Source organism: Myiozetetes cayanensis, unplaced genomic scaffold, assembly GCF_022539395.1.
Source record: "Myiozetetes cayanensis isolate MyiCay16 unplaced genomic scaffold, myiCay2020 scf6-25, whole genome shotgun sequence".
In the NCBI taxonomy this organism is placed as follows: domain Eukaryota; kingdom Metazoa; phylum Chordata; class Aves; order Passeriformes; family Tyrannidae; genus Myiozetetes; species Myiozetetes cayanensis.
Genome location: NW_026087853.1, coordinates 38,780,325 through 38,804,916, shown reverse-complemented (window position 1 = coordinate 38,804,916; position 24,592 = coordinate 38,780,325). Strand labels below are relative to the sequence as shown.

Below are 24,592 nucleotides of genomic sequence, written 5' to 3'. Positions count from 1 at the left end.
TTCAATTCAGGATATTCTATAAATCGTTATCTGTAGAAAGGTAGCTTCTTTTTTGTAATCTCTTTTTCTGTATATTGTCTAGTCTAGCTTTAAGTCAAGTAGGGAGTCTTTCTCCATCTTCCTGAAAAAATAAGTAAACCAAACACTTCCAACAATAAACTGTGTTTTCCTGATTTGCACTGATTTCTCTTTTCCCAATTTCCTACTATCATACCTTGTTATATTCTTCTGGCCCTAGATAATTCGCCCTGAGATCAGCTCAGTGGGTTAGAGGATGGTGATGATAACATCAAGGTCATGGGTTCACACCCCATATGGGCCACTGACTTAAGAGTTGGACTCAGTGATTCTTGTGGATTCCTTCCAACTCGGAATATTCTGCGATTATGATTTGTGTTTGCAGACTGTAATCGTGGTATAGTTCCGTCTCTTCCCTCTTTCTGTCCTTTCAAAAATTGCTTGTGTTGCTGTATATACTACTTACTTAGTACATTGTAATTATGAATTATTTCTATTAATATATTTATATATAATTATTGAGGCTACCATATTGCATTCTTGTAGTGCTATAAGCTCTTGTAACTCTTCTGACAGATGGAGGTTCCTTGTGATGGAATAGAAGTGAGCCTTTCTCTATGGTTTTGATAGCTTTGTATCTACATCATACCCTGAATTTTTTTGTATTTGGGGCAAGAGGTGTGGACAAATATGATACTTTGTGAGAACACAACAATATGTTGATCATTCAACTGTAACACATGCATACTGTGGATAGGAAGCCATTAACTGGAGTGGATTATTATTCCCAGCTTATTTAAAATAGTCTCCTTCAAAACACTAGAGAAGTTTATTTTGAGGATGATCTTTTCCAGAAATGATATATAACTTGTCATCTGAGAGGAACCTAAACATAATAGTGGTACAAGTGCTACACTCCCTTGACAGCTCCTTCGCTTCAAACAAATCTGCTCCCATAATGTCACAAGGGTGACTTCAGTCTTTTATCTTTAATGAACTTTTGCATATAGATTAACATTTTCCACGTTTGGTTTTCTCCCATGTACGAGTTCTTATAAAACAAACAGCAGTACTCACTTTTGTTGATAGACTAGAAAATGTTATTTTAATTTCCTGCACTTCATGTGTCTCTTGGCCAAAGTTTCGTATGTCAGAAAGCAGTGATTTGTTTGAGCCCTTAGTAAGGAGTTATTGTGAAGAGTCTAAAACAGTTGTGAGCTTCTGAAAGTGGCATTTCATGCAGACCTCTCTGACCTTGTGAGTGCCTGCATTTCCAATTGTGAGAAGCTGTTTTGGGCAGCTTTGTCATGTTAATTATGTCTTTTCCTTTCTTCAGGTTTTGTAAGTTACGACAATCCTGTCTCTGCACAGGCTGCCATTCAGTCAATGAACGGCTTTCAGATTGGCATGAAGCGTCTGAAAGTACAGCTCAAGCGCTCTAAGAATGACAGCAAGCCATACTGAGCAGCCTCCCCTCCGGGACTGGAGTGAGAAGGATCTTCTGGTAAGTTGGAGAGGAGCGCACTTAAGTGATTCGAAGCCCTAAGGCTGTGTTTTTACAGTCCTGGAAGCTGATCCATGCCTTCTATCTGGCACATCTTCCCTTGAAGACTCTGCTGCAGCCTCTGCTGAGAATCCCGCTTCGGATGGAGGACAAGTTTGTGCTTTTGTTTCCAGTGTTTTACTTTGGAGTTTAGGTGCCATATCGCTGAGGTTTTTTTGTTTAGTTTTGGGTTTTTTTTCTCCCTTATTTGAAGTTTGCTGTGTTTGTAACCAGTGTGTGTTGAGAAGGACCAATGCCAGCTCCTTGTGGGTGGGGAGGGAAGGTTAAAGGGAGCAGCAGAAACTGACACCACACTGCCTTGGGTAGAGAGGAGAAGGGAAAGCAGAAATAACACAGAACAGCTGATGAAAACAAAGATAGGGAAGGAGAACAGTCTCGGGTGAAGAAGAACCGCCTCCACGTAGCCTTTGTCATGCCCCATCCACTCTTGGAAATCTCCTTAACTATATGCCATGGTGGGGATTTAGTAAATCATCTCTAAAGCAGAATACAGGCTAAAAGGGTAAACACATTAACAAGCCAAAGGAAAACTGCAGTGTTGTGGTTTTGTTGTTTGTTGTTTTGGGGTTTTTTTTGCTGTATATAAAGTAGTGTTTATATAGCACTGTGAATGTACACAGCACTTTATAAAATTATTAGATAATGTCTTTGCCCAGAAAATTTCACTGTCCATTTACGGTGGAATATTAATGAGATGCAGTGAATTTCTTCATATATAAGAAACCATATCCTATGTACTTCATCTAGGTTTTGTGGAAAGGTAGAGACAACTTAGTCTGGATGAATATATCTGAGGCTGGAAACAAACTTTTGGTCCCTGGTAACCTGCAGAAGTTTTTTGACAATTTTTCTTCTTAACAGTTGATCACATTCCCCGTTTCTGTGGAATAATGTCCTTTTTTGCAGAGATAGCTATAAATATCTGCTCATAAGCATAATGTAAGTGCTGATTGTTTATTGAAATGATAACTTCCTGTTTTGTTGAGGGGTTTTTTTGTTGTTTGTTGGGTTTTTTTAACAAACAAAACAATTTGTGCAGTGACATGGTCTAGTAATTAGGTGTTTCTTTATACTGCAGTTTTCCTTTAAGGTGGTGTGTACCAGTGCAGAACAGGCTAATCCAGGAGCTGTGGAACCAGAGTATTGAGCCATTCAGTCTTTTGCTGCCTTTTGGTACTAGCTGTTATCTTCTCTATTGAAGGAAAATTGAACACACCCTTAAGTGTACACACACTTATTCTGCATATTAGTGTAATTGCTAATGCCTTGCTAAGGGTTTTTTGTTATTCACTGGTTTTAGGAGGCTCAAAGGACTTTTGACACTCTGGCCTGAGCTGTTATAAGAAATCGGTGTAGAGTTCCATTTTATAACCACCAAAATCCACCTCTGTCACAAGAGGAAGTTTACAATTTCTGTATGTCTTTAATAGAGGTTCAGTTTACCTCATATTTTCTTCTTTTCCTTGTTTTCTTTGTATTCCTGGTTTGTGAGGCTGTTTCCCAAGGCACCAGCTAACACTGCAATCTGGGAGCCAGCTGCTAGATGATGAGTGCCTGGGTCAGAGATGGGGTCAGAAGTTTGTTTTCTGCTCCACCAGGAGGAGCACTAAACCCATCAAACCTGAGATCTCAGTCAGAATCCCCACTTGTGTGCAATGATCTGTTGGGAATGTCAGGCATTTCCAGGAACTGGGCCCTCTGTGCTCTCAAACCTCAGAAAACAAGGCCTGACCTGTACCATCCAAGGGGAGCCCTTTTCACTCTTAGATTGAAAATCCAACAGTTGATGTCAGTCTGTCCATATTGATGGCAGACAGATAAATCTGTCAGTATTATTCAAATCATTTTGTGGTGACAAAGTTTCAAAGGCCAGATTGCCAAATTTCCCAGTTATGCTGGCATGTGGTACCCTTCTATGTTAATTATTTGAATCTCTCTAGAAACGTAAACATACACTGAAGTGAACCATGTACACTTGAATTCTGCACCACGGGAAAGATGTGTCCTGGTTTTCTGAGAAAAGAGTGTTGGAGTGTGAAGGCCTCCAGGGTGATAATGGGATTTTTTTATATATATATAAATAATATACTTTTCAGAAAAAGAAAAAAAAAAAAACAGGAAAAAAAAACATAGTTGGGAGCAACTGCTCCAAGTGCAACCTGCTGTAACCAAGAATGTTGTTTCTATTTTTATAGAAGTTTTATACCGCTCCAGGGTGGAGAATATTTATTACCTAAATTATTTCACTGGAAAAAAAGGCCAGGGTTTTGTAGAATCCTGAATGTGATTGTTTAACACACATAATGATGTGCATGATTGAAACTACTGATTTTCAGTGGCCTGTTTGCAGCCCAACAACTGCTAAATGAGGAAGATGAATGCTGTGAAGCAGTGGAGGAGAGCACTGTGCTCTGGGGTCTCTACAGTCACTCTTACATTCTGTGCACCCTACCCCACTGTACTGTCCAAGACCTTTGTCCTGTTTTTCTTTTAACCTGATGCTCTGGCCTCTCTACTAGTCATTTCAGTTGCCCAAAATTAGATATTTTAGCTTCTTCATCCTATAGTGTGTCCTCAATACTGTAACTGATGGATCAAGCTTGGCATTGTTGCAAATAGGTGTGACTCCTATTGACTTCAGGAGATTCACCAGTTTACACTGTGGCTTAGTTTGATCAGTGACTCCTCCCAGACATAATCACCTTAAAGTCACCTAACTTGGGCTAGCTCTTGTGCCTTACTGGCATAACTATAAGTATTGCCAAAAAGAAAAGGAAAATAAATCTATGCAGGTTAAATTTTAAAAGATGTGATCCTCAGATGGTTTGAATCAATGCAGTTCAGCTCTCTTCAGTAGAGCTGCATCAGTTTTCACCAGCTGAAGATGTTGCCCTTTTTTGTGTATTTGTTTCAGATTTCCCTTTCTTGGTGTATCAATGTGTATGTTGCCAAAGTTAATAAATGTATCAAGTTTGTGACTTGGGCAGATTTTTTTTCTGTTAACAGAACTGATCAGATAAAGTCAACATTTCTGTGTCTGTTTGGTGGCTGCCGCTGATTATGGAGATTTAGGCTGCTCTTGCTTTTCAGTCTTAAGCCAGTTTTCTTCCTCACTCATTGGCAGAAAAGTCTGGGATTTGGGGTACTTGGGGCTTACATATTTTATTTTATTCTTAATTCATATCATGCTCTCATTCAAGTGCAAATCAAATCAGTGTCAAATAATTTATTTCCTGGATAGCAAGATAAAAATTGGTTGGGTTCAAATAAACTGCAGAAGGTTGCCTGAAGTAGCCACATAGACAAAGTATGCTGTATGCTTAAAACCAAAGAACCTGCATTTTCCACAACAAAAACTAGAAGGACTTCAGATGAAATACAGTTCCTTATTACACGTGCAACCAGCAAATATTGAACATATCTTAAGTTACAAGGTGTGATTATCTACTTCATAGATTTATTTTTTTCTCAGGAGATACTTGATTTTACTGCTGTAATAAGGTGAAAGTATTACGAACTTAGTCTGACACTACTTAGTGTCAGTATTATAGTAATTGAAATCGCAGGTTTTTCAGTCCCCCAGATAATCAGCAGTCCAAAATAGGATAGCTCTTTGAAATTTAATTTTTTCTTCCAGTAATGCAAAGCTTGCATTATTAAAAAATTCCTTTGATAGAAAGTAACTAAAATTTAATCCTAAACAGAATGAGGATTGGAATATTTTGGAAATATTTGATTCAAAAATGGGGAATATCTATTTATGTTTTGTTGGTAAGGTAGTTTCCTAGCTGTGGACATTGCTGTCTGGAAAACAGGCACCTCAGAAAACATTTCACTGGCAAATACATGTATCAAGAAAAAGCTTTCACCTGAATACTGCAAGTCATGTAGCATGATAATTCTATTGTGCAAGCTGAATCTAACCAAACTGTTCTTTCTTGTTAATGATTGTGAGTTAGGGAAGAACAGCCAAACAGAATGAAGGTGTTCCTGTTTCATTTGGAAATATCTAAAAACAACTTGTATAAAGCAAATTTCAAATGAAGGCTGCAACTATGAACATGTAAAATGCTTTGAAAGCCTCTTGTTGCAGGCATTTAATGTTTTATGTCCCTGAGCATACCTAGCACAAAATATGAAACACAGAAGGCAGATTTATCACTGTTGCGAAAACTAAGCAAGGACAAACTGGAATAACTTTCTCCAAGTCTTTTAAGTTCTTGTCCAGCATCTCATGGTTCTGTTCTTGTAGGCCAGTCTTTCCATAGGACTTTGATGAAACTTATTCTTTCCTCTCAACATTACTAAGTGAAATATTTGAAAAATTTCTATTAAAAAAAACTCAGACAAATCACACAGGGGATTTGGATGGTACATGCATAGACGTGACTTGATTTCATGCTCCTTATTGTTTTTCATGCCTCAGTTCATGAGAACTTGCCTTTCTAGTTTAGTAGTGAAACCTCACACTTGTCTGCAAACTATCTAGAGTATTTCTAGAAATATAGAAATAACTGCGAGAGTTGCATTGTACTGTTTGCTGGAGTTGGTTTAAACTCTATACTAAGTCCTTTCCTTTTGTGGGAAAGCATGAAGAGCAAATTAATCTCAGCAGTTCTAATAAGAGGAGTGTTGCCAGTTTAGTGGACAATGTGCTTCTTGTTTCTTTGGAACTAGAAACAACACTTGTTATTCTCAAATATGCTATAAATGCTGTAAGATAATATGCAAATCTCACCTTGTTCTAGTCTCTAACCAGCAGCTTTGACATGTGCTGAAGACTAAGGCCACAAACAGGAGGGGAATTGGAGGAGTGGGGAGGCAGGAAAAGAAAACATCACTTCCTCTCTCCTCTACCTCCCACTCTCAACCCAAAATGTTCCTTGTCACTTGCAGATCACAAACTGAGGGGAGGGAACAGAGGTATTTATATCAGTTAATGTAAAAATTACTTTTATATAAACTCTTCAAGAAAACTTCAGGAAACACATTTTTTTCTGCTCATCAAACTGGCAACAGTGACTGTAGAGCTTCTCAGAGCCCAGAATCCCCTCCTCACGAATTCAGGGAGCTGGGGGCAGTTACATAAAAAGTTGGGAACGGAAAATCCCTGTGCAGGTCTAATGGTATGAAAAGTGCGCAGCTAGGACAAGTCTTAACTTGCAGTCAAGTCTTAAAGAATTCTTCTCTGATGTGTGGGCTTTTTGTCTTGTATAATTTTTTTTTTCCCCTTTTCCAAATCACCTACCCCCAGTTTCATGGGCTCCTAGGGGATGAGAAGGGACTGTAGCTGAAGGACTTGCTGGGCTACTACTGCCTAAGAACTTCCAATGTTAGAGTGCAAGAAAAGTCTCAACCGTCAAACCACCTGTGAATCCCTTGTGTCCTCTGTCTTGTCTCTCATGGTCTCAGTCTCTGTGGCCAAATGTTAGCCCTGGAGTCATATTTTTTTGAATCGGTCTCCTGGGGAGGGAGCCTGCTCCGTTCTTCTCCTAAACAGAGGTAGTGGAGACACTGGGCACGGGGTAAGGTGATTGCATGCTAATCAATGTGTCACTAGGCTGTGGAATGCTCCACAGGCTGGGTGCTGAGAGGGAAATCCAGGCCTCTGCTTCCATTTGGTTTCTGGCAGTTTGATGTTTACTTGGTGTCCTTCATGTACTTTGACTTTTACTTGTCCATCGTTGGCATGTGCTGCCCTTCCCTGTCAACTCCCTTCCCCAGGAGATCTCATTGTACAGTGCCCATTCTTGTTCTTTCTCTCTGTGTTTGGATGTACTGCTCTGTGTAACTCAGTGGGTCTCCCTCTTTCTGGTTTGTTTTTTTTTCTAGATTCCTGCCGTTTGTTCATCGTTGTGCCTAAAGCATGTCGATGTGGCGTTCAAGTACATCGTCCAAATCCTTGTCTCTTCAGCTTCTCTGATGCTTGAACTCTCACCTTTGACCTTGTGTTGACCTTTGATGCTGATGTGTATTTTTATTACGTTTGTTTCTTTCCTTTTTTTTTTTTTGTGCTGCCAAATTGGTTTTGCTAGAAAGACTGCTGAAGGGGAATATTTAAACTTGCATTTGAATATAAAAGAATTTCTATTTTTCTAGACCTTCGTAAGATAACCACTTGATTTTGTGAATTTGATTCTTTGTAATTGTCTTCAGAGCAGCCTTGCTAGCATACCTTGTGGAGTATTTGTATTTCTGTGAACATACAGCCAATCACTTTCTAGGCTTAGTTTTTTCTGTGTGCTTAGTTTTAAAAACACAGTTCGAAGAAAAAGTCAGTTATATGGTGTGACTTAATCTTTCAGGAGACTTCTTAGTCACATTTTGCTGATTTGGTTTCTGTACTTGAGGAGACAGCATGTGTTTTTATGAGTTCAAACTTGTGACTTGAAGTGGCATCAACAGAAAACACTTGAACTACATTTTCTTCTGATTGTAGCTACATTTTTGCCCTGGCATTTACTGATTTTTTTTTTTAATTATTATTATTTTTCCCTCGCTTCCCTGTGTGATTATCAGTCTGCAGTGAAAATTTGATCAAAGTTGATGTTGTATTTTGTTAAGCTCCAGCATGCTTGGTTTCTTTGTAACTACAATCTCCTCAGCAAAATGTGATGGTTTTGTTTTAATCTTTCAAACTAAGATAGTGCCCAGAAATGTTTTGCATGTTTCCTGCTGTTTCTTCACACCCTCGTATATATCACCTTCACCTCTCTGTTTTCTATAGTTTGTGCAAAAACTGAGCAATTTAATGGGTTTCAAAGGTATCCTTTAAATTGGTGGTTTTGGTATGACAAATATCTGATCAGAAGCCACCTGAGGGCATCTACCTGTGCACTTAGACTGTCTGCCTGACAGAGCACCTGGACCTTGTTCCATATCCAGTGCTGTCAGAGGCTCTGAGGGTGCTTGGTTGCACTACTCATGTAGTGAAAGTTTTGGTGGAAGGGGATAGCTGGGAACAGGAAGGTGGGGGAACTTCACAATATTTCAGTTTCCAAAGTTATGTGAAGCCAATGCTCCTTTCAAACGCTTTACTATAAGCATTTTGTACAAGTCAGGGCACATTTCTGTGAAGTCCATCCCCAGTTTAATACCATCAGTCAGAGCTTGGTGGCAGGATTCTGGAAGAATCTAGGTTAGCTCATGAAACGAAGTGTTTAAAATATCCCAGAGAAAGCATTTGTAAACCTGATCCTATAACTGCTGGCTCTTTTCCCAAGTGACAAGCACAATTCAACAGCCTCTGAAGCTGTTACCTGAACAGGGTACCATCCCCAGCTCTCTTCTCAAGGGCCTTAGCTGGGGAATCTCTGCGGAGATTTTTTAATTTTTGTTTAGTTTTTAATTGGGTAATGAGCTGAGCAGTTTTGCTGGCTTGCAGGATGAACTAGAACAGGTTACTGCTCTCTGGGTAGCAGGCTTCCCCCTGCCCTACGTATCCGTCTGCACAGGTAGGAACTGGGAAGTAGCTTGTAGATGAAGGCACCTGAAGAGTGTGTGCTGTGATGAAGTTTCAGTCAGCAGCAGCAAGCTAGTGTAGGTATCTTAACAGTAGAAATAATGTGAAATGAAATCCCAGGAGAAGGGTTTTTGCTGAGAAAACAAATAGAGTTTGATTGGATAGAAATCATAATTTTGTCCAGTGTTCAGGATAATGCAAAGATGTAAAGATTTTTTTCTACCCTAGTCCTGAGTTGGATGAGGATACTGTATTCTTAATAGGTGTTGACCAGACTTGTGTAGACAGTCCTTAATCTGCTTATAAAACATAAAGAACATGTTTGGATATGGTACATATACCTGGGAGTGAAACGTGAGGCTGGATGAGAAAAGGGTAGAGATTTATTTATTTGGGAAGTAGGGTTGTGGGCTGGCTGCTGTTAGTCCCACAGTCTGAATGCACAGGGCTGTGTGCCGGGGGGCACTGATACCCTGCAGTGTATGGAGTAACTATCAATATGTTTCTGTACATGCGCATTTGGTTCCATAAGGAACTTTGGGGAAACCTGTGGAAAATTATCTGAAGAAAACCAAAATGCCAAATGTTGGGTGTTTCTTTCCTTTCTTCTTTCCTTTTCTTCCTTTGGTTGTTTTAATTGTTCTGTGGTGGTTTTAATGGATTTGAGACAGTGGAGCAGCAGCTGCCTTTCTGATTTTTGGCTGCTTTTTGTGAATAATTTAAAAAGAAAATTTACATTTTGGAGACAAACCTGTGGGCTTTTTTATTGGTACAAACATTGTATTTAACACTAGGGGTTTTGTACAGTTTTTTGCCTTTTCTACTAGAAAACAATGTAAAGTGATTCACAATGTGACGAGAAAACAAATTGCCACTATGACCAAATGTAGAGTCTGTTCTGCAGTAACAGGATTTAATCAACTCGAAGTCGTGGTTCAGTTGTAGAAATGCTTTTCTTTACCTTGTTTGAGCTGTTCCTTTTTTTCTTGTTTTGATTTGCAAAACAAAATGTCTTTTTGTGTGAAATTGTGTTGTACTCTGTAGAGAATTTACTTTAATGGTTTAAAAAGCAGAGGAGCGCATGTTGCTTTTCTGATCTGATCACAGAGTTTGTGTAGTGGATTTAAAAATGAAAAGATTTGTTACAAGTTTGGAACAAGCGAGTATGTGTTAAAGGAATTTTCTTCCTTTTGTGTGTGTGTGTGTTTTTTTTTTCTTTTTGTCCCAAAGGGCAACTTAAAGCTGTTTTAATTGCACAGACACACCAACAACAAGTCATTTTGTATATGCCAAGTGTGGTACCTTCCTTTGTTTATTTGCTATTAAACTGTTTGAGAAGAGTCCTTGTGTGTTGTATTTGTGTCTTAAATTTGAGGTTCTTTTGGGGTCCAAGCATGGGAAGATGAGGAGAGAGAACTATTTTCCAGTTTCTTGGCTGCGAGCCACAAAAATTTTCATGGCCCAATACCACTTGTTCTGGATGTACAGTATAGCCCTGGATTTTAACCTTCCATGTAGACAAGCTACTTTGAGTAGAAATTGAAAAGATTTTTTGGTTGATACATCTCTGCTTTGTATCATTTGAGAGCCAAGTCCCCTTTAGACATTAAATACAGAGAAACTGAGAATCTTGGATTATGTGAATACGTGTTACACTGCAGAGTGAGGTGTAGGCATATCCAGCCTCACCGAATTGGTGCCATGTGGCCACTTGCCTGTCCATGCACTGCATTTAATGGAGTTTCAAAGGCTAAATACCTTCAGCGTAACACCAGACTCCAGCAGGAACAGCACATGTGCGTGGTGGTGTGTGGGATTAGGCACCAGCTGATACTGCTCTCACAAGCCCCATACCCACCACCGCCTCCTTACCCCTTCCAGGAACATGGCCAAGCTTGCTGAATCTGTCCTGGTTCTGCAAGATGAAGGTATCTGCAGCCCCCAGTGCTCCTGGTCCTGGAAATACTGCATAGGAACTCCAAATGGATTTGGATTACTGACTAGTAATAAGCAAAAGCTGCCTGCTTTGTGGTTAGAACTAAGATACTTTACAACTCATTTCAAATTAATAAAAAATTTCTAGCATAGCCAAAACATAATTCATTGAGAAACTTGCCACAAGTTTGACATTAACAGTGCCTCTCTCAGAAGGAACGTACCACAATGGCCACGATTTTGCCACATTTCTGAAAGCTCCTAAAATTCCATGATGTTACTCCTTCCTCCTGCCGTCTTGCATCTCAGAGACTACAAGCATTTTCAGAGCAGCTATGTTTCTCCTCTGTGTCCTTTTCCTCAGTTATCTGGCATACTCTGTTTCACCCCATTACTTCCTACAGGATTGTAAATCTGAGAGCATTTTCAAGCCTCAGGGTTCAGTGCTGCATTCCTTGCCCTGCAGCGCTCCAATTGCGAAGTGAGGCGCTGAGCCACCTGTTACAGAGTGTGCTGGGATCCCTGCAGTTAATTTGCAGCTGTTGAGAAGAGAGGCTGGAGAGATTTCAGTTGAGATACGACTTGAGGTGAAGGATGGAGAGAAACAATTGAATCAGAAAAAGGGGTTTTTTTAGGCAGAATGGAAGATTCCAGCTTGTGCAAACAGTTCACTAGGCTGGCCTTGCACAGGCAAAGCTTTGTCAGTTGCATCTTACAGAACTGACACTAGGTGGTGGGAGGGGGTTGTTTGTTTGTTTTTGAAAGTTTCTTCTTTAATTTAAAAGGCTACCACAAATAAGTAGACAATTAAACTACAAATAAAAGCCAGTGTATTAATCCCTGAAAATAATAAGCATTTTCAGATGAGTTGTTACATTGGTCAACATCAGTAGGAAATACATAGAGTTGTAGGTAAAATCTTGATATTGAATGTTTTAGGAGAATTTTTTTTCCTTTCACATCCACCTCCACTTCCACTACTTGTTTGGGCTCCTGTCTCTCACCTGCCTGACTTTACCAGCCATGTTCTGCTGTCTTCATATAGCCAGGAGTCACCAGGGCCTTGTTATGAAGAGCAGTGGGGAGAAGGACAAGCAGCTTGGTGTGGTCACTCTGAAGAAGTGAATGCACGATTAGCCACACTGCATATATAGCTCTGCTGCGTGACAGGTGAGATTCCATCATTGGGTATTTCCAGGCACCATCAGGCTTATTTATTTGCACGTCTTGAGAAGCAACTGGGGATCATTTACTGTAGAAGCTGTACCTGAATCTTGTATGAACTAGAGCTGTCTTGAGCCACAGACCAATGCCATTACTTTTTTGAAGCAGTACGGGCAATCAGTGTCAATCTTTAATCCCTCCTTATTTAGGCAGGCACTATCTTCAGAGTGGGATGTTCCATTTCAGAGCATGTTCCTAGTTTTTGAAGATGACCAGATTGAACTTGATGGATCTAGCCCTTATTTTACTAGGGTAAGTTTTTATCTCAACATGTGAGTTGTGAGTTGATTTCTAAGAGACTAAGCACTATTTCATAGAAGAACTCAAAAGCAAGGAAGTCCAGTGTGATTAACAAAATTCACGACAGATCATTTCCTGTTAGGTGGGTTTTGTCAGGCTGCAGGGCATCCCGTGTTAACTTTGGCTGTGCTATGTGGGGAAGGAGCAGTGCTTTGCTGAGTGGTCCTAAAGCATCAGAATGAGTTTGAGTTACAGGCAGGTCACTTGTGGAAGGTTAATTTTGGAAAGTAGTCTGATTTAGCAAAGAATTTTTGTTTTCCCCCTTCTTGCGTCCTGGCTTGATTCTGTTACATAGCAGGCTCCAGTGTTGCTTCCCTGGCCTCTTAATTTTATGGTCTCACCATTATCAATGCTTTCCATGGGGACTGATCTTCAGGATCTTGTCTCCATCCCACCACCCACCCCCAGAGGGAAATACAAAAATTACTGCAAGGAAGAGAGACTTTTTAAAATTCTGAATTGGACTTCTATGGGAGTCTTAAAACTTATAAAGTCACTAGATAATAATTTAATGGTGCTGATGAAGTGATTTCTGCACATTAACCGCTGGTATTTTTCTTCAGCTTTTGTAGATTTTTTCCACAGTTTCTACTTCCATAGTTTGAGAGTACACATAGTCTGTGCTGAAACATCATCTAGCACATCACCTTTCTGAAAAACAATGCTAAATGAAATAACACAAATATCATAGCATATATAAGCTCCCAAAAGAGAATCAGTGTGATTGAGTAAAACTCTTCTACAATTTAATATACTTTTCTTTTGAAAATACTTTTTCTGAGGAAATTTTGCATAAAGGCACAGATGTAATCTCTTAAGATCGTAACTGCTATGATGTAAAGCCTCAGGGTAGACTATGGTTCCTTATTTTGTGTCCTGCTTTCCTTAGGGATATTTATTGCCTCAGGAAGGCACCCTTGGGTTTGTGTTGACACAGGTCAGGATGGTCCAATTGGTGGCCTGTGAGGTAATTCTGCTGGTATTTACCTGTGCTTGGGGAAGAACTGCCACCAAAGTCAGATGGAAGCAGGGAGGCAGCTGGAGACATGCCTGCTTTTACAGGTGGGTCTGTTATTAAAACTCCAAGTTGCAATTGCTTCTCTTTCCCTAGTAAAAGGATCCCAAACCAGGTCCCTGGGACTTCTGTGTTGAAAAAACATTAGATATCCCTGAGGCATTCTCCACCTGCCCTCCCACCCCCAGGTTTGGTGTATCTTCCTAGGAAGGACAGAGTCAGTCTATAGACAGCCAAGGCTGTGTCTATTAAAAATGCAGCACATCAATAAGGGTATGAAACTTTACTCCTAGAGGAACCAGTCTAACTTTTATGTTTTCAGTGGAGTGTGGGAGAGTTGAATCTTTATTCTGATTGGGCTAAGAATTCTCTCATGCAGTCAGAAAGTGCAGAAATCTGTTGCTCTGTGTCTTTATTGTCATTCATCATGAAAGATCAGCAAGTTCTGGATGCAGAGTGTCAGCAGTGCCTTTGACGACTTCTGTTAGAAACTCTTGGAGGACTGCCACAGGCATCTGATGGCAGGAAGCAACAGTCAATCAAGAATAAAGGTTTTCAGGATTGTTAGCTTCTTGTTTCTGAAATCAGGAAGTCAGTCCTTTATTTGCAGCAAATCTGTGACAGAACTGACCTGTGTCCACAGAAACAGTCCATGTTGACAGCTGAGGTCTTCACAAGGGAAGCTGAATTTTGTGCCTAGCAAAGCATCAGGCACATTGTTGCAAGTGCATTCATCTGGTCCATACCTGACTTTTTAAGGCATGTATTTTTCCTACTATTCTACCTGAGTCTGCTGCCTCCTAGGCTAGCCCACCACCAGCAGAGCATGTCAAAGAGGATGGCCAGAGAGAGAGGAAAGAGACAACTGAGGCATCCCTGTGACTGCAGCCGATTGTCTCTCCCTGGGGTATTTATAAGCTGCATACTAGTGGGCAGGGGTGGGCAGTTGGCACACTGTGACCTTGGGAGCTGAGGAGCCTGACTAACATTCCTGGGAGCCACGTGAGCCAGACTGGCAGGAGCAACTGCAGCCAATGGGGAGGAGACCAGCACTGACTGCTCAGATTGAGTTTCACTCCTGTTGCTTGAGATTTTTCTCTTTCTCTCCGTGTTGTGCTTTTCGTCTTTGTTTATGGGATTGGACAGACAAATGCACTGATGGAGCACTAGCGAGGAAGATCTTTGCCTAGTGGATTTGGAATTCTGCCTTCAGTGCTGAGCAACCACTTCTTGCCATTGCCTACCACAGCTCCAGCCCCCTGACATGGCTGGGCTTCTACAGCTCTGGGCCTTCTGAGCACACAACCTGCCCTCCTCTAGTGGGGCTTTTTACGTTGTGTTCTCTTGTAAGCACTTCCTTTTTGCTGTCCTTAGAGGTTAGTGTATGAGGCTTTTTAATGCATGGGAGATGGGTCAGGACCAGACAAAACAGCAGATAGAGAAAGGACTTCATCTTTATCAGTCTAATCAGACCGAAAAGGCCTTGCGAGTCTGGATGAGGGTTTTGGAGAAGTCTGCGGATCCTGCTGGCAGGTTTCGTGTTTTGGGTTGCCTCATCACTGCTCATGCAGAGATGGGCAGATACAAAGACATGCTGAAGGTAAGGCAAACTGGAGATGAATGCATGCCATTGTGTCTCACCCACTATGGAATGTGGCTGGAGATTAGAACCTGGAATCGGGGTGGGGGGGAGTATTTTGTATATAACAGAAAACACCAGCTATTGAGCGCATCTTGTGGGCTGCTGTAATTACCGTGCTGAGCAGTAACTCCAGCCCACAGGATATACAGAATATTTTTCACTGCGTCTGGTCCCTTGGGATTCCTGGGTTATTTAGGTTCTCCAGTTGATCATGGAGACTTTTCTTGATTTATTTCCCACATACAGGCACAACATGTTATCAGGCTTCAGGAAGAGGTATGAAAACAGGGCCTTTGTTCCACTTCAAGCTGTATTATGTATGTCAGTGTAAAAAGACATCTCCAACTGGATTCTGTAGGATAAGCATTGGTCCTATGGAAACATGTCTGTTATCTTATTCAACTTCTGTCTGATATCTAATATAGATCTGATATTGGATTTTTTTAATTACAATTAATAAAAAAAGGGGGCTGATTAAGAGGGAAAAGATGATGCTTTTTTGATGGAGCAGTTGAGACATTCCAGGAGATTTCTGACAGCTGAGGTCAGAGAGCGGCTCCTGGTTGTCAGGACAGCATAGAAGAAAGAAAGAGGGATAGGGGGCTTGGTGGAAGAGTGGTAAAAAGAAGCTGAAGTTACATTTCAAGAGCATGAAGATAAACAGTTTAAGTATAAAAGCATAAACAAAAGGATAAACAAAAAGGATAAACAAAAAGAAGCTGATATGTGGATCTGAGAAGTAACAGGATGCATACAGAGAGCAGCAGACAGCATTTGGGAGGGCGACTCAGGAAGCTGTAAGACAAGGCAAGAGAATGTTGTAATAGTCTTAAGAAACTATCCCAGCCTGAAATAGGGTCTTGCTAAAGGGCCTTGATATTCTTGTCCTGATGTTTTTGGTTGCCACTTACCAGACTGGTAATCATTCAGCATTCAGAGCAAAAGGGGAAGGGGGTGTCTACATCTCACTGAAAAGTTTTTGATAGCTCTGTTTAGAATTGGAGAGGGGGGGCACATCTTACTAGTAAACACATAAACATGTCAAAGCCCTATATTAAAACCAAATACTTAGGCTAAATAAGAGAAGAGAGGTATTAATATACTTGAAAAACATGTGAAGACAAACAATTATGTTAAGTAGTAGCAGAAACAACAGACTGATTAGGGAAGAGAGAAGCAAAAAAGGTAAGATGTAGCTACCCAAAGGAAATACTGAAGGCTTCATGGGAAAAAAAAAGCAAAGCAAAGGAGTGGGCTTAGTATACCCTGAACATCGATTTGTTACCTGAGAACACAAAAGAAAGTGGGATCAGGGTAGGTAAATTATAGTTCTTCCCAGTGTTAGGAAGGCAAAATGGCTTCAGTCAAACCAAAGATTTTATACAGCAAGTGACCAAAGATAAGGAAAGGAGAACATAAGCAATAAGTCACTAAGCAAGGAAATAACAATAGAAAAGAAGTCAGAATTAAAGGCATTAAGTAAACAGTGATTTAAGCAGGGTTGTGATGCTTAACCTGTTTTTGAGAGAAAAATTATTTCACACCAAGAAAAGAGAAGCTGTGGCAATCAGCAAATAATGAAGAACTTGTGCAAAGGTAAGGGAATAAGGGGAAGCTGAGCTAATGCACATCACTGGATCCACACAGCAGCCTTCCTAAACTAAGGAAACTGAGAAGCTACACAAACCTAAACATACTCAATTTATAGTTGGTGGGGTTTGGGGTTTTTTGTTTGTTTATGGTTTAGGTTTGTTGTTTTGGGGTTTTTTTGTGAAGAATGTAAAATGTTCTAGTAGCTTAAATTATTATGTGTTGCCACGATATAAAAAGGAAGTAATTGATTCCCTTGGGAATTGTCATCCATAAAGCTAATTGATAATCTCTAATGAAAACTGCTAAATATTTACCTTTATTACCAGTACTAATTCAAGCCTGCACTGTGCTTGGTTCATCCGAAAACACATGTCACTGCTTAGAAGAGCTTGCAGTCTGAAAAAAAAAAAAGACATGCTTTTAGAGAACAGAGAGTAATGAATTTAAGAGAACAGTATGCAATGAATCCTGAAGGTTATAGAACAAAAACTGTCAAGACTGCAATTTAGTGGGGAAAAAATTTATGATAGAAGTAGCTCACTTGCTTTCTTTTATTAATAGAGTACTTTGATAACTTAAGAATGTCAGAGAAAGGGGAATACATTAAACTGAGTGAAAGAAAACTGAGCTGCATTGTGTCAGATATTTCCTGCTTCACCTGCTTCTCTTCAGGGCCATTTAACAGCTTTTTTCCACTAACCGCCAGGCTAGTTCATCTTCCCTGTCCCAGAGACTGTGGGGAGAGAGGCAGAGGTTTCTTCAGTGTTCAAAGGCCTTTTAAACCACCAGATAACTGCTCAATGCATATGATGCTTCTCAGTCTGTGCTGATTGAGCTGCTTCTCCAGTATAAGGTGCTACTCTGTGGGTGTTTGAGCTGTATTTAAATAAACTACACATTTTTATAAACACTGTCTTCTCTACCTAAAGTTTGCAGTGGTACAGATTGACACAGCCCGGGAGCTGGAAGACCCGGATTACCTTACAGAGAGCTACCTAAACCTGGCTCGCAGCAATGAGAAACTCTGTGAATTCCAGAAAACCATCTCTTACTGTAAGACATGCCTGAACATGCAGGGTACCACTGTGAGCCAGCAGCTGAATGGTCAGGTGAGCCTCAGCATGGGCAATGCCTTCTTGGGCCTCAGCATTTTCCAGAAGGCTTTGGAGTGCTTTGAGAAAGCTTTGCGCTACGCACACAACAACGATGACAAGATGCTGGAGTGTCGAGTCTGCTGCAGCCTCGGGAACTTCTACACCCAGATAAAGGTGCAGTAACCAAAGGGACAGAAGGGTGATTGTCTCATGGATTCAGGAAAGAATTGGAAATAGTGTGAATTTCAGTTTATGTCTTTCCTATGGGAAGTGAAGTATTGAGAGAGCATTGTAAGCTAAAATCCCTTTGTAAAATCCTCAAGAGTACTCTTGGTTTGCAGTAAGGACAGGAGGATCAATGTCATGTTTATAATTCACAGCAGAAGCAGCTGTGAATATGTGTGTTGAAAAGATCAAACTCAGCTTCAAAGAAGATCACATCAGAGAAGATACTGTCTGAGCACGGGGCCAGCAGCCAGAACTCACAGATTCTGTATTTCTGCCTCGGCTGTAGGCAAATAGCTGCCAGGAAGCAGCTGTAGGTAAAACCGGGCAGGAACTGAGCATGGGCGTGATTTGCCAGTTCTAATTTCTAGTGCAAACAGCAACAAATAGGTTTTTCTCACAAAGTCTTGGGTTTTGTCACTAATGAAACACTTAACTGAATTGTGGAAAACTATAAGTAACCTTCACTCATAATACCAAAAATAAAAAGTATCCAGCACAATATTATTTTCTTTAGGTATGAAATAAGAAAGGAAAAAGGAAATTTTAAAAGTTGAGATTTCCTCTGTGCATTGTTGAGAATTAAAAAAAAAATACTGCAAAATAAGATTGATTTCTAAAATTATTCTAATTCAAAAAGATGCTTGGAAATAAAATTTATTATTACTTATTATGAATTGGGTGAGGCCATGATTCTTAATTCCTGTTTCCTGCAATGACGGATAACCAGCTTCTTGGAGATCTCGACTCACCTATGAAGAACATGAAGGCTCCATGTAGATGTTGAAAGCAAAGAAGATTTAAGAGCAGGGGAAGTTTTCAGCCTTTGGTTATAGAGGAGGGTAAGTGGTTCCTGCAGAGTAAAGCTGATGGCATACTCTGCTGGGTCATTACCCCAGTTTCCTGAACCCAGAGAATAATATGAATTCAATATATGGCAATTCCACCTATCACAGTTTAAGATCCACTGAAATACAGCCTGTGGAAGAGGAGCAGAACGAGTTTAAAGTTGTATAGAAATCTGCTAGATGCTGCATTGTTAGTAAAGTTGGGCTTTTTTCTTGTTTCCTTTTTGCTTTATTCTTGCTGTGACTTCTGTCTGTCTGCTTGTCTGCCTTACAGGACTACGAGAAAGCCTTGTTCTTCCCATGTAAAGCAGCTGAGCTGGTGAATGATTATGGAAAGGGCTGGAGCTTGAAGTACCGTGCAATGAGCCAGTATCACATGGCCGTGGCCTACCAGAAGCTGGGGCGCCTGGCCGATGCCATGGACTGCTGTGAGGTACAGGGTGCGGGCAGCCATTGAGCTCTCTTGACCCTAGATGTTCCTGCTGCCTCCCAGCCTTAGAGCTGTGGTTTCAGTAGCCCAGGGGGCTTCAGACTTTGGTTTTACGAATGGCCCTTGGTTGGGAACATGTGAAAAAGACTTTCCGTGCCTTGAAAGGTGGTGCCACTTCTTTGGAGCTGATCTTTCAGTGGCCAGAGTGCACGGTCCCAGCCCTGCTGTTTTGAACCAGGAAGAAGCTCTTCTACTGACCAAAGACAATTTCTTTCAGGAGTCCATGAAGATTGCCCTGCAGCATGGTGACCGGCCACTGCAAGCGCTGTGTCTGCTGTGCTTTGCAGATATCCATCGCAGTCGCAAAGACGTGCAGGTACAACTCTTTTCTGCCAGGAAGGATAGAGGGAGTAGCAAGAGGGTATGAAAAGCAGGCCATAGCAAAACAGATGTTTTCCTCCCTGCTTCTGCAGACAGCCTTTCCTCGGTATGATTCTTCCATGAGCATCATGACAGAGATTGGAAACCGCCTGGGCCTGGTCCAGGTGCTGCTAGGAGTGACCAAGTGCTGGATGATTCAGAAGGAGCTGGACAAGGTCAGTTACAAACTTGTTTCTACAGAAGTTTGTTAGACAAGACTAGAGCATACAGTGTGCACTTTGATGGAGGTGCAGTTCAGAAGAGGCCTGGACTCCTTAGTTCTACCAATGGGGTCTGTTGCTTGTGCAGTTACATTTCTCTGAATGGTCTCTCTCAGCCAGGAATTTGTTACTAATAGTAGGAACGTCCATTCTGAGTCAGGCTGCTAAATTACAGAATTGGCTCATAAGTCAATCATGATGACTTCAAGCGCTACACTGAGAAACCAGCACTGGGGGGAGGAAGCTTTATGCTCTGAAATAGATTCCTCTGCCTACTTTTTAGTTACATTACTAAGCTCGCTGATGTGCTAATGATGATGTTTAGACAGCTCTACAGCTCCACCATGTGCTTTGTAGGCAAAAGTGGTATCAAATTCCTGGAGAAACTTTAAACCTATAAACTTTGATGTGAAACAGAGAAATGAGAGCAGAAAGTCATTTGCAAATAGAAAACCAGTCAGTATAGAGCAAGGGGATGAAGTTATTTATTTTGAAAATGCTTAGGCCGTGTATGTGTGTTATAGTCCAGATTGCACTAGATGCAGCACATTGTACTGCAGGATCATTATTTAGCCACAGAATTAAATCCTCAAAGGTTACCCCTGAACCTAGTGCTGAACAACCTGGAATGGAGCTGCACAGTGCCACATCAAGATGCTGGTTTTGGTCTAGGTACAATGAGGATTTGGTCTTATCACTCATACTGAGACACAAGGAATTTTAGCTCAAATGAGACATCCCAGATACCAGGATGTCAAGTATATGTCAATCAGAAAAGAGAAGTTCAAGGTGCAGTCAGCATTTGAGTTGCCTACAACAGGGAATCAGTTGGGCAAGACACACCATGCAGTCTCAGTGAGTAAACACTATGTTAGCAATCAAAGAAGGAACTGTGGACTTAAAAACTTTTCTCAGTGTTAAAAAAATAGGACAGGACATAGCAGGTAGGCGTCTACAGAAGATAATATTCAGAGCATTCATCAAACTCCTACATCTGCTGATCCCATCTCTAGCCGCCGCCACTCTCTGATATCACAAGCAGCTCTCACTTGTGAGAGCGTGGTGACAGCTTTGCAGAGAACCCTAATGTCTCCAAAACCCACAGAAGAAGAGAATGGATGAATCTTATATTCTGTTACAGGCATTAGAGGGAAATCTGCCCTGGTGGGTCAGAGGCCTTAAGCCTGTTGCCCAAATGTGGCCTCCTTAAAGGTCATAGCCCTGAATACTCACCCAAACCTGTTCTTCAACTTGCCAGGCCTGGTTTACATTTTCTTATGCTTCTTATCCCAGTTACCTAATAAAGCAATTTGCTAACTTTCCACTTGCAGAGTCCCTATTCTTGTCCTAGCTTGCTCCACCTTCCTGGTCTCCTTGGCCAGTTAGTCCGATTTATTTGCATGTAGTCAACACTATCGCAGATCCTCCCAGGTTGTTCTCACAGCTTGCTTGTCCTCATTCCTCTGCAGTCTCATATTCCTGTCCAAGACAAACTGTCCCCTGGACTTGTCAAGATCTCTCCTCCCTGCCACCCCCCCATCACACCATGCTTCACTTTGATTCTTAGTCAGTCATTAATTTCAGGATTTCCTAGTAAACACTCAGTCTTCCTAGGCACAGTTCTCAGTTATGTTCTCCCTGCTAGCCTTCAATTCCTGCTTCCCTCTTCTAAAAGTTCCTTATACTAGGGTGTTGCTGCCACCACAGGTCTAATGCCATGTCCTCTGCATTCACAGTGCAGTTTTTCATCTCATCTGGTCCTCCTCTTCTAGAATAGCAGTAATGCCAAATTACAGGGTAAGAATTTTATAATGTTCCTCCTGAAAACTGCTGCATCACAAGGGAGACATCTTCTTTCCTTGGACAAATCTGAAGCAGATCTCAATAGTTCTGGAGAAGAGAGACTAATGATCAAGGAACACTGTGACAACTAGGGGAAAGTAGGGACTCACTTGGTATGACAGCTGCTATGCTAAATATTTCCTTCAGATTTAAAAAAATGGATAGCAGAACACTCCTACATCACACCATGTGTAAGTAAGGCAAAGTGGATATATGAACAGCAGGGTAAAAAATGGATGAGTGTGGTGTATTGATGCTGCTGATCCTTTTCCTCGTCTCTTGTACAAGTGAAATTGAAGTTTCCCAGCGATTAATGAGCCGGTAAGGTAGGATGGGGAAAAGGCTTGCTTTGCTTGTGCTCCATCCCAACCCCAATGAGCATGTGTCACTGAGTTTAAATACGTCTATATTGTCTCTTCTTGGAAATATCAGTCTGTGCCAATATTTGCACTCTGTGGCTGGAACATAAATGTAGCTCTTGGATTATTTGTGGTCTTTCAGAAACTAAGCTTTTCTCATGGATTAACTGTTGGGACGGGAGGGAAATCTGCCAGACACCTATCTTGCATCTCCAGAGTTGCAGTAATGCTTGTTTATCCAAGTTTTACTCTGTACCTCTTTTAATACCTCCCATAGGACATTCATACAAGTCTGGTTTTGATATATTAGACTGAGAACTGATGATGCATGCTCTCAATTCACAGGCTCTGGAAAGCATTGAAAAGGCACAGGAGCTGGCAGAGGGACTAGGGAACAAGGTAGGATCCTACAGCTTCACTTCAGCACACTCTCAGGCAACATGAGTCAAGCATTAAAGTATCCAGACTTGTTATTGCTTGTTAACACGTCTGTATTAATCAGTCAGTGCTTGGGACTTGCTTTGTTTTTTCATGGGCTGTTGCACATATAATCATCAGTGTGCAAGTCTGAAAAGTGAGCAAGGAGTCACAGTGGGATAACCAAAGGGGAATATGAAGCAAGAAGAATGAGGTATGAAACAAGCAGAATTAGGGGTCTCCTCTTGAAAAAATATTTTTGCCCTGAGCAGCAAGGGAGCTGTGTGCTGGCTGGAGGCAAAGAGAAATGAAATACACTGTGTGTTGTGAGTAGCTCAGGAAAACCATCGATGAAAGAGCTGCAGAGTGCCTCAAACCTAGTGTCACCTTTTGTGACACAAAGAAGTAAGGTTAATAGCAAGAAGTGCTGAAAGACCAAATGTCCTTATGACTGATCCTATCCCTTAGACAGCTTTCTCTGCTGACCTTTCTCCAGTTGGCTGATGGGGCTGTAGTGGTTCTTACTCCTTCTGTTTCTGGTCTGTCTTCACCTTGTTCACTTTTCTTATGTTTCTGTCCATGTGCAGCTTGGCCTGCTGAAGCTCCACTGCCTGTGTGAAAGGATCTATCGCACAAAGGAGCAGCAGCGAGAATTGCGTGACCACGTAGTGAAGTTCCATGAATGCGTGGAGGAGATGGAGCTGTACTGTGGCATGTGTGGAGAGTCCATCGGGGAGAAGAACAACCAGCTCCAGGCACTGCCTTGCTCTCACTTCTTCCACTTAAAGTAATTAGCTGGAAGATTGTTGTCATGACATTTATGCTTAGAGTAGGACAGTCCTCTGCATGTCTTTGTCTTGGTTCCTGTACCTTGCAGGATCCCATTGCAGTGCTGTGAGTCTCACGCCCTTGAAGGGTGAGATTAAGCCATAACATCCATCACACTTACACTTCTGTCCTCTAAATGATTGTTCACCAGTGTCCTCACTTTGTAGGTATTCAGCCCCGTTCAGAGATTCTTATTTGATTCCTCTTGGGGAATCAGTTCTTCTCTCCCAGGGGCAGTCTGGATTTTTCCAGAGTCCCCTCTTTCTCTCTTGGCTAGTGACACACGGAGGTGAAGTTGTTCGGCCTGTTACTGTCCTACTGCCATGACAGAAGTTAGCTGTACCATCATTTTATTTTTAGAAGAAACATGATTGTAACAAAACACTTAATTACGAAAATTAAGGATTTAAAAACAAAGCCTCACACTGACACCAAAATTAGGATCAGACTGCTGGGCAGTAAGAGATGTCCGATGAACTCCGTGGATTTGCCTCCACCAGCACAGAAACCTATTGCTGTAGAGCAACGTGCTGAAGTGCCTCTACGGAAGGGGTGGGAAAGAGATCAAATCTTTACGCGGAGCGGGAGGGAACATGGGGAAAAGCTGTGGTGTGGAATAGCCGTGGGAGCGGCGCTGGGGGAGCCTCCGGCCGCGGAGCCGCCCCGAACCGACCTCCTCCCTTTGCAGGTGCCTGCAGACCAACGGGACCCGCGGCTGCCCCAACTGCCGCCGCCTGTCGGTGAAACCCGGCTACGTGTGACCGCCCGCGGGGCTCGGCGGGCCGCGGGCACGGACGGAGCTGCTCCCGGGCCCCGCTGGGCTGTGCGAGGGCATCGGCGGCCGCGGGGGCGTCCTCGGCCTCCCCTGCGCGTGCCTCACTGAGCGTCGGCCCGACCCCGCTACCCTCCCCCTCGCTCCTCTGTACGGGCACTGACTGTAATAAAGGGTTTCTCCGGCAGAGCGCCCTGCCTCTCCGCCGGGCCCTGGGCACCGCCCCCGCCCCGCCCCGCCCGGGCTGGCGGCGGCGCCGCCATCACTCAGCACATTTGGGGAGGGCACGTGACCCACCGGCCGCTCCCCGCCCGCCCTGCCGGCAGATTCGGCACGGCCGCGCTCGGCGGGGCTCGGGGCCGCGGGGCGGGAGGCGGCAGCGC

General features: G+C 42.1%; 2 protein-coding genes across 32 annotated transcripts in view; both read left to right on the top strand.

Moving 5' to 3' along the window:
- CELF1 (CUGBP Elav-like family member 1) overlaps window positions 1-10,384 on the top strand; it is a 57,970-nt gene extending 47,586 nt beyond the window's left edge. For 19 of the 30 annotated variants that reach the window (XM_050335024.1, XM_050335028.1, XM_050335027.1 and 16 more), the window contains one exon: window positions 1,355-10,384. In XM_050335024.1, the coding sequence (XP_050190981.1) occupies window positions 1,355-1,482 (128 nt within the window). In that variant the 3' untranslated portion in view covers window positions 1,483-10,384. The remainder of the gene's footprint in view (window positions 1-1,354) is intronic. The other 11 variants (XM_050335047.1, XM_050335044.1, XM_050335035.1 and 8 more) reach the window with 1 other exon arrangement.
- A 4,392-nt stretch (window positions 10,385-14,776) lies between these two features.
- Window positions 14,777-24,335, top strand: RAPSN (receptor associated protein of the synapse). Of its 2 annotated transcripts, none has more exons than XM_050335523.1 (8): window positions 14,777-15,118; window positions 17,683-17,862; window positions 19,195-19,353; window positions 19,628-19,726; window positions 19,824-19,946; window positions 22,538-22,591; window positions 23,197-23,396; window positions 24,126-24,335. In XM_050335523.1, exons 1-8 carry the CDS (start codon window positions 14,903-14,905, stop codon window positions 24,196-24,198), a joined length of 1,104 nt encoding a protein of 367 aa, XP_050191480.1. In that variant the 5' UTR covers window positions 14,777-14,902; the 3' UTR covers window positions 24,199-24,335. The 2 variants fall into 2 exon arrangements, with proteins under 2 accessions (XP_050191480.1, XP_050191479.1); XM_050335522.1 differs by having other exon boundaries at window positions 17,683-18,021.
- The last annotated feature ends 257 nt before the right edge of the window (window positions 24,336-24,592 follow it).